General features: G+C 38.3%; 1 protein-coding gene across 1 annotated transcript in view; it reads left to right on the top strand.

The window, feature by feature from the left end:
* Tdrd12 (tudor domain containing 12) overlaps window positions 1-13,354 on the top strand; it is an 82,662-nt gene that overhangs the window by 53,823 nt on the left and 15,485 nt on the right. Inside the window, exons 17-23 of the mRNA XM_029566643.1 lie at window positions 428-619; window positions 839-967; window positions 1,850-1,967; window positions 2,695-2,819; window positions 2,947-3,164; window positions 5,902-6,001; window positions 12,891-13,078. Coding sequence (XP_029422503.1) covers window positions 428-619; window positions 839-967; window positions 1,850-1,967; window positions 2,695-2,819; window positions 2,947-3,164; window positions 5,902-6,001; window positions 12,891-13,078 — 1,070 coding nt within the window. The remainder of the gene's footprint in view (window positions 1-427; window positions 620-838; window positions 968-1,849; window positions 1,968-2,694; window positions 2,820-2,946; window positions 3,165-5,901; window positions 6,002-12,890; window positions 13,079-13,354) is intronic.

Here is a 13,354-nt window from a genome sequence, read left to right as displayed (position 1 = left end):
GCCCCAGCTGACCTAACACTCTTAGTAGACCAGGCTGGCCTCAAACTCACAGAGATCTGCCCACTTCTGCCTCCCAAGTGCTGGAACTAAAGTAATAATACCATGGGTGGCATTTCCTTACTTTTAGTTGATGGAGTCATCTTTCTGTAATTGGATTTTGAAGTTTTTAAAGTAAGCATGTTAATCCCTTGTTAGACACAATATACCTATTTACCAAAATGTTTGTGGCGTAATTCCATCCTGGTGAGATTTTATGTTTATTGACTCTAACCATTTTCTTATTTTTAAAAAAGTTTCTTTTCCTTTTTGTCTTTAGGAAGGCTTTCCCCACTCTTAAAACATCAGATGTATAGTCCCTTAATTTTATGTTCTGTCAGACTAATTCTTACTCTCTTGAAATAAAGATTAAATTCTACCAATTTTTTAGATGCTTGCCATATTAGATAACTTTAAAAAAAATGTTCAAGTGGAGGAACGGGAGTCTGCACCACATCAGATTGTGGCAGTGGGTGTTCACTGGAACAGACACGTAGAACATCTAGTCAGAGAATTCATGAAGGATCCCCACATTGTGATCACCGCCCCGGAGGAGGCTGCCCTCTATGGCAATGTCCAGCAGGTGATGGGGAGGGGCTGGTGAGCACAAGGACATAACTCGCATGTCATGGCTGACTGTTAGATAAGAATAGTTGTGTTTTCATATGCAAATCTCTAATTGTGAGTTAAATTTATATCAATATCCTATTCATCTCTGTTAGAACAATACTTTAGCAAGGAAGAGTGAGATTGGTGTACTTTGAACATTCAGAAAACACCTGTTTCTGTATTTCACTATCAGATAGTGCATCTTTGCCTAGAGAGTGAAAAAACCTCTACCTTGCTGCAAGTTCTTGATTTTGTTCCAAGTCAAGCCCAGAAGACTTTGATCTTCACCTGCACAGTAGCTGAAACAGAAATTGTGTATAAGGTAAACCTATCCTCATCTCAAGACATTTTCAACATTCGTTTAAGTCATAGCTGAATCTGGAATGATCTGAAAAGGGGTAGTTGAGTATGTGTTTGGGAGATTGAGTTAAGCAATCAAAAGGGAAGGGGGCTGTGTGGGGGAAGCACTGAAAGCAGGGACCTGGCACAGAGCAGGAGCCTCACAGGGTTCAGCCTGTCCAATGAAAAGGGAGCAGTGCTGTGTGGCTTTATCAGTGGTGAAGTATGAATGGATCTGGTCTGTGACAAAACATCAGTGCACTCTACTTAAGAAACCTGAGTAGCTTATGGTAAAGACACTGTCGTGCAGCAGAAACACCAAATAAATTGGCTAAAGATTTATTCTGCTTAATATGGTTCTGTAGATACTCATTCTAAAATGCAGGAACAAAGAAACAAAAACAAATACGGAACTTAAAAATCAGTCTTTCCATCATGATAAGCTAGAGGGTATAGAGGATACAACTTAAAACCCCTTATTGACAATAGTACCGCATATTTGATGTACACACACAACACACACACACACACACACACACACACACACCCTATTTATAATATTACCGCACATTTTATGTACACACACAACACACACACACACACACACACACACACACACACACACACGTTATTTAAAAGTAATGGAAGTAGATTGAGCAAATGGTATTTTGCTTAAAGTGAATTTTTAGATGAAAACTAAAGAACTTTGAGAATATACTTGTTGAAGTTGGTAGTCTCATCTGGAGACTTATGCTATCCTGGGTTATTTAAAGTTGCTTACATTGATAAGTGTTGCTGGAACTCTTGACTTCAAGCTTACATGTTCCTGACTCTGACCTGGTACCTCCTTTGATTTCATCTTTAGGTAGTAGAAAGCAATTCAATATTTTGCTTGAAAATGCATAAAGAAATAGATTTTAAGTTAAAAAGTATTTTAGAACAGTGGAAGAAGCAGCTAAGTTCTGGCTCTCACATTGTTTTAGGTGAGTGTTTTAACTTCTATTTGTATTTAGAGATGGCTGTGCTAATAGGGATCATTTATCTCATCTTCAGATTCCTCATTACTTCTCATGCTTACTCAGAATGTATTAGTAATCTTAATTTCAAAGTGAAAATTGACCTCCACTAGAGTTCTGACAAGGTGAATCTAGGTGCCCCTAGGTCTCTCAGGTTAGCAGACAGTGAGTGACCCTTCATCCAGAAGTTCTTCCTGGAGTTCCAACTTAAAGATTCTGTCCTGTATGTAAAATCTACACATGTAGTCTATAAAGTCTGTCTGCCTGCCTGTCCATCTATCTACGCATGTACCTGTAGTGAAGCATTATCATAATATTATTGTGGTGAATATAGAAATATAAAGGATAATGTATATATGGACAGCCTGGAGTTATGATAGAAAAAGGTATTTCCAAGCTAAAAGGCCACTTTTTCCTGGAATTTAATTGTCTAGGCTATAGCATTTTTTTGTCAAAAATGAGAGAGACATGACATTACTTTTCATTTAAAAAGTATGATGCAAAAAAAAGTGTGATGCAGGCGGTTTAGTGGTTGAGCACTTGTTTAGCATTCATGGGTTCAGTCCTCAGCACCTCAAATAAAAAAGTAGAATATAATACAGAAATGTGCTGCATTTTGGGTGCTGGGCCTGCTTCTTAGCGTACATGCAGAAAACTCCAATTCATGGGACCTTGTGGACATCCTTTTCTCTAGCCTTAACAGATGACTGCATACCCCTCCTGGCCATCACTGATGCCAACTGTGTAGTTCACTTCGGCTTCCCGTCCTCACCTAAAGTTTTTGGTGGACGCCTGTATTGCATGTCTGATCACTTCCAGGTTTGATCCATTTTTATTATCTTTATTCTGTTATCATTTCTGTGTAATAGCAGATTCAGAGCCCACAAAGCTTCATGGAGATCAGATTAGTATGAATGATCTTCTTTTATTCACCCCCAATTTTAAGGGTTCTGCAGAGCAGGGAGATAAAAAAACCAAATCTGTCCTGCTGCTAACGGAGAGAAATGCAAGCCATGCTGTTGGTGTGGTGCGATACTTGGAGCGAGCAGATGCCAAAATCCCATCAGAGCTGTATGAGTTTACTGCAGGGGTTCTGGAAGCCAAAGAGGATAAGAAAGCCAGAAGACCGCTTTGTCCATTTCTGAAGGCATTTGGCTTTTGCAAGTAAGCCAGTGCTCTTTCTAAAATTGAGTTATGGCATGCATTAAAATTCACAGGCAGTAAGTTTGCCACTTGATGAAAATGTCACATACCTATGCCCTTGTGTGAACTTCCACTCATTCAAAGGGAGCACCCAGAGGTTCCTACGAGGTCTTTTTGAGGTACCCTCTTCCAAAAGTGATTATCCTTTCATAGCTGTCATTACCATCAACATCTGGTTTAATTTATATTTTATTTTGAGTTTTTTGTTGTTGTGGTTGTTTGAGATAGGCTCTCACTATACAACTCTGGCTGTTCTGGGACTTAGAAGAGATCTGCCTGCTTCTGCCTCCTGAGTGCGGGGATTCAAGGCAAGTGCCACCATGCCCAGCACTTTTTGCTTTTATTTTTAATTAACACATATTAATTGTATGTATTAGTGGGATCTGTGTGATATTTCACACATACACACAGGGTGCTACACTCACCAAATCCAGCTTCTCTTTTCTGCCAACCTTCCACATACCCTTCCTAATCTCTAGTAATCAGAACTCTACTTTCTAGTCAACTTTTTTTTTTCATTTCCACATGTGAGAATACAGTACTTGCTATTCTGTGACTGGATTATTTTACTTATTTCTTCTATTTCCACTCATTTTGCTACAAACGACAAGACTTCATTCTTCATGACTGAATACTACTACACTCTCTGTGTGTACGCCACATTTTCTTTATCCGTTCATCCATTAATGGGTAGTGTATTCATTTGGTTTCTGTTATTGTGATAAATGACTCTGCCTGAAAGCAACTTAGGGGAGGAAAGCAATTTAGGGGGATTTATACTTCAGGTCACAGTCCAGCATTGTGGGAATTAGGGCAGGTACTCAACCACAAGCTGAAAGAGTAACCATGGAGGAGCACTGCTTACTGGCTTGCTCTCTGGCTTACGTGTAGCAAGATAGCTCAGGACTCTCTGCCTAAGGATGATACTGTCCACAGTGTGCTGGGCCTTCATATATCAACTAACTATCAAGACCGTGCTTCACAGACATGCCCACAGGCCAGTCTATGAGACAGTTCTTCAGGTAAGGTTCCCTCTTGCTAGGTGATTCTAGGTTGTGTCAAGTTGACAATAAAAACTAACCAAGACAACATAGTCTGAGTCTATATCTTATGGGGTTGCTTGTTTTTAATTCTATATACATAGAATTATAGTGTGTAGGTTTTTTAACCCAACCTAAAAGCAACATTTGTCTGTGTTGTATTATCTGTATTTTACTTTATATTGTGGCTCAGTATTGTGTTCTGTGATTATATTGCAATGTATGTGCCACTCTTCAGCTAACAAGGCTGTGGTAGTTTTCATTTGGGGCTTTTATGTATGGAGCTGCTTTGAAAATACTCATACATGTCTTTTTGTGGAAATATGTATGCACTTCTGTAGAGTAGATACAAAGGAATAGGTTTTTACATCATGGGGTAGACATATGTTGAACTCTCTCAAAATGGTTGACTTGTACAAAACTGTCAAGAGTGGAGGAAATCTGAGTTGTTCCATCGCCTTTCCAGTGCTTAGATTCATGGAGGCGTGATTTTAACTAGTGTTTCCATAACGATAAGTGGTGTGGAATATCTTTTCACATGTTTGTGAGACATTTGACCATCCTCTTTTTATAAAATCTTTGTATTTATGTCTTTTCTACATTTTAATAATAGAGGCATTTATCATTTTGTTCTTGGCTTGTGGGAGTCATTTACATATTCCAGATATGATTGCTTTCTCTGGTACAAGTTGAGCAACCACAATCAAAGTCTAAAAGTTTTGAGCGCTTATGACTGTATCATTTGTATGGATAGGGAGCGGCTTTCCTTGTCTACATGTAGTCATCTGTTCCAGCACCATTCATCTAGAACACCGTGTCCTCCCTTCTTGAAGGCACTCTTGACTTAAGCCAGATGATGGGCTTTATGGGCTGTTGGAAGATGCTGTTCTGTACACTGCTCCTTGTGTCTGCGCCATGCTAACTCTATTTGCAACTTTATGAAGGCATATGGCATTTACTCCTCTAGATTTGCTCCTGTTCAGGGTGGTTTCAGAGCATTCGCATCTCGACATACATTTAAAATAAGCCCTCAGATTCTCAAAAAGCCTAGCTGGAATTTTGGTATGGATTACCCTGATTCTGTAGATCAATTTGAGTATCCTAACAATCTAGAGGGATCTCCAGATGTGTTGTAAATGGACAGCCAGGGAATCGAAGTTTAATAATGTATCTACTGGATCAAATTTAGTGTCAAGGTAACTTTTTAATATATGGTACACTAAACTGCTTATTAGTACTGGTTTTCATTATGCATTTAAATGGATTATTGACTTTTTAAACTAGAACTTCAACTATTTCTTAGTTTGGAGGTGACATAGTTAAGGAAAGACTTGTGGCTTAGAGGTTAATTGACCTTTATTACAGATCATGATGATATGTTTCTAAGTATTTTGGTAGTACATTGACATAATGCATTTTTAAATGTCTAGAAACATAATAAAGAACTCTGTCCTTTAAGCTTATTCCGTGTTGATTAAATCATAGAACTTTTTCTACATATTATTAGCATCATTTGAAGTATTTGACGAGGCTATTTAACATTTAAGACATTTAGAATAAAATGTTTCTGGTTACAGCTGCAGTTCAGTTTTCTGGAGAATGTCTAAAATTCATGTTATTGTTTTCTTCCTATTTTAAAATTTTGTCATTTTTTTCAGAGACAAAAGAATTTGCCCTGATCGACACCATATGAACCCAGAAATGGACATGCCAAGAAAATTATCTAACAAAGCTCTGCCACTGTTTGGAAACATTAGAGTAAGTGCTACTGACATCTTTTGCCTAATTCTTAATGGTCATTTTCATGAAATTGTTTTCTAAGCAATAGACTCTTGAGTGCAACATAATTATGACTTCTAATTAGTGTACTACTTTCCATTAATCTGATAGCAGGGGTGAACGGGTCCTTAGATGCCTTACTTCAAGACCCAGTCTTTTATATAAAACCAAGAATGGCCAGGTGTGGTGGCACACGCCTTTAATCCCAGCACTTGGGAGGCAGAGGCAGGCAGATCTCTGTGAGTTCAAGGCCAGCTAGGGCAACAGGGAAACCGTGTCTCCAAAATAACAAAAAAACAAAACGAAATAAAAAAAAATAACAAATTGGGCAAATTGATGACAATTTAGAGTTTGTTTTCCAATTCTAATTTTTTTAACGTGTATGAGTGTATTACCTACATGTGTGTAAGTGCACCCATGTCATGCAGTGCCCACGGAGGTCAGAAGAGGCTGTCAGATCCCCTGGACCTCGAGTTAAGGACAGTTGTTAGCTGCCATGTGGGTGCTAGGAATCAAACCTGGGTCCTCTGCAGAAGTAGCCAGTTCCCTTAACCACTGAGCCATCTCTCCAGCCCTCCAATTCTAATTTTTAAAATGTTATTTCCATCTGGAGGCTATTAAGTTCTACAGTGATAACATGAAAGCTTCTAAACATTCATGCTTATTCCTGTGAAGAAAACCTGAGATACCGATGGAATTAATCCCCGAGTTAGAATTTAGTCGTTTTCTTTCAAATCCCTCTTTTAAATTCTTTAGTAGTAGTAGTAGTAGTAGTAGTTGTTGTTGTTGTTGTTCTTTTTAAGACAGGGTCTCCCTGTGGCCCCAGCTGACCTGGAACTCACTATATAGACCAGGCTGGCCTTGAACTCATGGAGATTCACCTGCTTCTGCTTCTTGAGTGCTGGAATTAAAGGCATGTGTCACCACACCCGGTTCTTCTTCTTTTTTTTTTTTTAATTATTTAAAATTTTACCTCTCTCCCTTAAAGCATTATTGGGGCTGATAGATGGCTCTGTGGGTAAAGGTGCTTACCACCAAACCCAGCGACCTGAGTTCAATTCCCAGGACCCACATAATGGAAGGAAAGAAGCAACTCTCAAGTACTCCTCTGACCTCCACATGCCCACCCACGGAGGCTCACATGTAATTCCTGCCCCCATACACAAATAAATATAATTTTTAAAAGCCACGCTCAAAATCAAACCCACTATATGTTGTATTAGATTCATAGACCTTTTTTTTTTTTTTTTCCCCAGGGGATTCTTTTTGAGACAGGGTCTCTCTGTAACCCCAGCTGGCCTAGAACTTGCTATATAGACCAGGCTGGCTTTGAACTCACAAAGATCTACCTGCCTCTGTCTCCTAAGTACTGGGACTAAAGGTGTACACCACCACGCCCAGCCCTCATCATAACTTTTTGAAGGGCCACCAATCAATCCACTACAGTTTCACTATTGAAAGAGGTTTTTATTCAGCCAGGCTTGGTGGCATATGCCTTTAATCCCAGCACTCAGGACGCAGAGGCAGGTGGATCTCTGTGAAACTGAGACCAGCCTGGTCTACATAGGGAGACCCTGGTTCAAAAAGAACCCCCCCAAAAAAGAAAAAAGTTTTTTTTTCTTTAATTTCTAATTTTTATCATTTCATTTTTAAGTTTTCCTAATTCAAATTTATATTATTCTTTTTGGGGAGATAATGTTGAACATGCTACCCTCTACCACTGATACCCTCCCATCCTGTTTTATTTTATTCTTTTATGTAAAATATCATCTTTAAAATTTTGTTTGCTTTAGACAGGGTCTCACTGTGTAGATGACCTGGAACTCACTGTGTAGACCAAGCTGGCCTAGAACTCAGAAATCCACCTGCCTCTGCCTCCTGAGTGCTGGGATTAAAGGTATGTGCCTCATCTTTTTAATTAATAAGCCAAAAAATGGCTTACTTTGAAATTAAAGGTTACAGTTTTGATGTTTTGTGGCTATTTTTCTGATCGCATTTAAAACAATCTGTAGGAATTATTCTGCATCTTATTCAGTTTTAAATTATATTTTTACATATATTCTTTTTTTTATTATGAATGGATACAAGACTTGACCTTCATATTTTACTGTTGTTCATTGTAACAGAATTCATTTTCCATAAATTTTAGAAGGAGGTATACATTAGAATAACTTTCCTAATTTTATTTACAGTGTTCCCATTTCTGTTATCTATGCATTTATAAAAATAAAATGTACTGGGTGTCGTGGTGCACATCAAGGCAGGCGAATCTCTGTGAGTTCAAGGCCAGCCTGGTCTACATTGCAAGTTCCAGGCCAGCTGGAGCTATAGGGAGACCCTGTCTCAAAGAAAGACCAAACAAAAACTTAAAAAATAAAATAAAATATATGACATAGTGTCTGGCATGGTGACAGGCATGGTGTCTGGCGTATGACAGGTGTGATGATGCATGACTTTAATCTCAGCACTTGGGAGGCAGAGGCAGAAGCAGGCAGATCTCTGTGAGTTCGAGACCAGCCTGGTATAGATAGATGGCAAGTTCCAGGCCAGGCAACATAGTGAGACTCTGTCTCAAAAGGAAAGAAAAAAAAAAAAAAAGCAGAGAGAACTCAGATAACTTAATGGTATACCCTAAGACCTAAAAACATAAGAACAAGCCAAACTCCAAATTATTAAGATTAGAGCAGAAATCAGTGAGATGGAAATGAAAAACAAAATCCAAAGTTTTAATGAAGCAAAAGTTGGTTCTGAAATATTGACAAGATTGACAAACTCTTAGCCAAACTAATCAAAAGAAAGAAAAGGCCCAAATTAATAGAGATGAAAAGAGAGCCATTATTGCCAGATACTAATGAAATTCAGAAAATCATTAGACTATACCTTAAAAACATATTCAAATAAATTAGAAAATCTAAAAAATGAATTTCTAGATGTATATGTCCTACAAAATTAAACCAAAAAGAAATAAACATAGTTATAACAAGCAATGAAATTGAGGTAGTAGTAAAAAAAATAATAAATTTCCCAACTGAAGTTCTGCTCCAAATGGCTTCACTTCTGAATTCTACCAGACCATTGAAGAAGAATTAATACTGGTGCTTCTCAAAGTATTCCATAAAATGGGGAAGGAACAAATGCTGTCAAACTCTATTTTTTTATGTGTATGAGTGTATTGACTGCATGTAGGTAGGTGCACTGGTGTCCTGCAATGCCCGTGGAGGTCAGAAGAGGGCATTGGATTCCCCTGGAACTGGAGTTGCAGATGGTTGTTAGCCACCATTTGGGTGCTAGGAATTGAACCCAGGTCCTCTGCAAAAGCAGCCAGTGCTCTTAACCACTGAACCATATCTCCAGCCCTCAAACTCTTAAAAGCTAGCATTATCCTGATACCAAAACCAGACTGTTGACAGACAGACAGAAAGAGAGAGAGAAACTGAATTATAGTTCAGACTCCCTGAATAAGATAGATACAAAATGCTTGCAAACCAAATCAAGAACACATGAGATCACTCACCATAGTCACATGTATTTTATTAAAAAATGACGGGGTAATTCACCATATGCAAATCAAAAGATACGATACATCCTATAAATGGACTCAAGGACAAAAATCATACAGAACCTCTCACTAGGTACAGAAGAAGCTTTTGGAAAAATCCAACAACCCTATGAAAAAAAGCTCTGAAGAAACAAGGACTTGAAGGAATATATCTTACTGTAATAAAGGCTATCTATGACAAAGCTGTTGGCAACATTATACTTAATGGGGAAGATGAAAGTATGTCCACTAAAATCAGAAAGCAGACAAGGGCATCCACATTCTCCATTCTCATTCAGGATAGTGCTGAAAGTTTAAATAGAGCAAAAAGACAAATAAGCGGCTGGAGAGATGGCTCAGTGGTTAAGAGCACTGACTGCTCTTGCAGAGGACCCGGGTTTGATTCCCAGTACCCACATGGTGGCTAACAACCATCTGTAACTCCAGTTCCAGGGGGAATCTGACACTTTCTTCTGACCTCCACAGGCATTGCACAACACGGGTGCACTTACACACATGCAGGAAATATAAACATAAAATAAAAATAATAAATGTTTTAAAAATAAGACAAATAAGGACACAAATAGTAGGGGAAGAAGTCACGTTATCTGTATTTGAAAATGATTTATTTCTTTACATGAGACCTTAAATACTCAACCAGTCAGCAAAGTGGCAACATACACAATTAATAGACAAGCCAGAAGTCTTCCTGTTTTACAATAACAAACCTGCTAAGGAAGGAATCACAATCATCTCACTCACAATTTCCTCAAAAAAATATCTTGGACTAAACCTAACAAAAGAAAGTGAAATATCTCTACAATGACAACTTTAAAACACTCAAGAAATTGAAGAAGATACTTGAATATGGAAAGACCTCTTGTGTTCATGGATTAGAATAATTAATGTTGTGAAAATTACTATCTTATCCAAAGCAGTCTACACAGTTAGTGAAATTCCCTTCAGAATCCCAACATTCTTCGCAGAAATAGAAAAAATAATCTTAAAATTCATTTGGAAGTACAAAAGACCTTAAATAGCCAAAGAGCAATCCTAAGGAAAAAGAGGAAATCTGGAGGTATCAGCATCCTGATTTCATGTTATATTACAGAGCCATACTAACAAAAACAGCATGGTACTGGCAGAAAAGCAGATATGAAGATCAGTGGAATGCAGTAGAATAGAAAATCCAGATAGAAGGCCTAACTAATTTTTGACAAAGATGCCAAAAATATTCATTGGAGAAAAGATAGCATTTTAACAATTCGTGCTGGGAAAACTCTATATCTAGATGTAGAAGAATGAAATTATAGCCGTGTCTCTCACATATACACAAATCAACTCCAGTAGCCAGGCGTGGTGGCACATGCCTTTAATCCCAGCACCGGGGAGGCAGAGGCAGAGAGAGCTCCGAATTCAAGGCCAGCTGGGGCTACAAGGAGACCCTGTCTCAAAAAGAAAAAAAAAAGGAAAAAAGGCACAATATTCTGAAAATGTTACAGAAAAAGTAGGAGAAATAGACACAGGTAGGGACTTCCTGAATCAGACTGTAGTCACTCAAGAAATAGGGCCAGCAATCAACAAATGAGACCTCCTGCTTCCCTACAGCAATGGAGACAGTTAATTGAGTGAAAGAGAGCCCACAGTACAGGAGAAAATCTTTTCTATACATCTGACAGAAGATTAATATCCAAAATATATGAAGAACAAAAGTACTGAACAAGGAAGCACCCTGTTCTAGTTTCATTTCTGTTGCCATTTATACAACACTCTGACCAAAATCAATTTAGGGGAGGAAAGGTTGATTTCACCTTACATTTCCAGGTGCAGTCCACCATTGAGGGTAGTCAGGGCAGAAACTTGAAGGCAGGTCTGCTATTCCATAGTGTTACTTGTGACTGAGGAGCTCATTCCATAGCCAAAGAAGTTCAGCAGGAACCATAGAATACTGCTGCCCACGCTGGCTTATACTCAGCTGGCTTGCTTATATAAATAGTTCAGGCCTACCTGCCTAGGAATGGTGCTGTTCACAATGGGCTGGGCTCTCCTACATCATTTAACAAGATCATCTCCCACAGACATGTCCACGGGCCAGTTTGATAGAGGAAATTCCTCAGTTGAGCCTCCTTTCTCAGATGATTCTTAGATTATGTCAAGTTCACAGTTAAAGGAAATCAAGACATAACCTAATAAATAAATGGGCCAAGGAACTGAACAGAGGGTTCTCAAAAGAAGAAATAAAGGTGGATAATGAATGTTTTTAAACTGTCTAACATCCTGAGCTATCAGGAAAATGCAAATTGAAACTAAAATTGAGATTCCATTTCCTATCAATATGGCTATCATCAGAAAAACAATGATAACAAATGCTGGCAAGAAAAGGAACCTTAGTCTCTGTTAGGTTTGTGAACTGTTAATAGTCACTATGGAAATCAGTGTGGAGCTTTTCAAAAAAAAAAACTAAGAATTACTAGATCACCCAGCTTGAACTCACAGAGATCAGCCTGCCTCTGCCTCCCAAGTGCTGAGATTAAAGGCATGTGTCACCATGTCCAGCTGATCACAGAGATTCTTACACATCCACATCCACAACAACAAGTTATGTTGTTTGCAGGAAAGTGGAGATAATCATATTAAGCGAATCAAGCCAATCTCTGAAAGACAGTTACCGTGTATTTTCCTCTCATTTGTGGTTCTTAGATTTTACATAGTCAGATAAAATCATATGTGTATATGTAATGAAGGTAGAAGAGAAGTTGTCTAGGGAACAAAGGGGACAAATGGGATGGGGGCAATAGAGGGAGAATGGGATTGAGGGATAATATGCTCAACATATATATATATATATATACTTGTATAAACATTTAAATGTGTATCTTAAAATGAAAACTATATAAGGTTTCAGTAAACAAAGGAACACATAACTCAAATGGAGTTTTAACTTTACTGTGTGTGCAAGAGTAGAGTGCACCTGTAGAGATCAGTTCTCAGCAGTCCATTCTTTCCTGCCACCTTGTGGGCTCCAGGGATTCAACTCAGATGGTCAGGCCTGTACAAGCACCTGTACCCACTGAGCCATCCATTGACCCTAAAATGAGGCTTTTAAATGATGGAATTTACTCTGAAATTACATTTGAACTAAGACTATTTGTGCGTATGGTACTTACTTTGGTTTGGTTGGTGTAGTTTTAGCCTGGTTTATTCCTGGTTTACTCTTAGGTCCTTTTCTGTATACCTTAGGATTTTAGTTCATGTGCTAGTTTCTGCAGACATGGGAAATATGTACATGTTTAGATTGTTTCCTACATATATTTACTATATGTATTTCAGATAGTACCCTTTTACATTTCAAATGCAACAAATTTCTTTGGGCGTATAATCGATAAACATGTGGATCTTTATGCAACTCTTAATATGGAAATGAATGAACATTTTAAGGATTCCAGTAATAAAACAGCTTCTGAAAAAGTGGAAAAATTTGGATTGTATGGATTAGAAGAAAACACACTTTTCCACAGGTAAAATATCTGTTCATCTTATCTCTGAAGTTGTGTGGCATCAAGTGATTTAAGCAACATTGAATGCCTATCTTACCACTGTGTGTTGAATGAGGGTGCATACCATGAGCCAGCCACCTCCCAAGAAGGTGGTGCTGGCACACTGCCCAAGACACTTGGTACATGTGTACATATGAAACTCTGCCAGCTCCTGGGCATAGAGCACAGTGGCCACATTCCCCAAACATTTATTGATCATCACTGCTTGTAGCACACACTCTAACTCATTTAATTTCT

Source organism: Nannospalax galili, unplaced genomic scaffold, assembly GCF_000622305.1.
Source record: "Nannospalax galili isolate Female #2095 unplaced genomic scaffold, S.galili_v1.0 scaffold159, whole genome shotgun sequence".
NCBI lineage: Eukaryota > Metazoa > Chordata > Mammalia > Rodentia > Spalacidae > Nannospalax > Nannospalax galili.
This window is presented reverse-complemented; position numbering and strand designations above follow the sequence as displayed.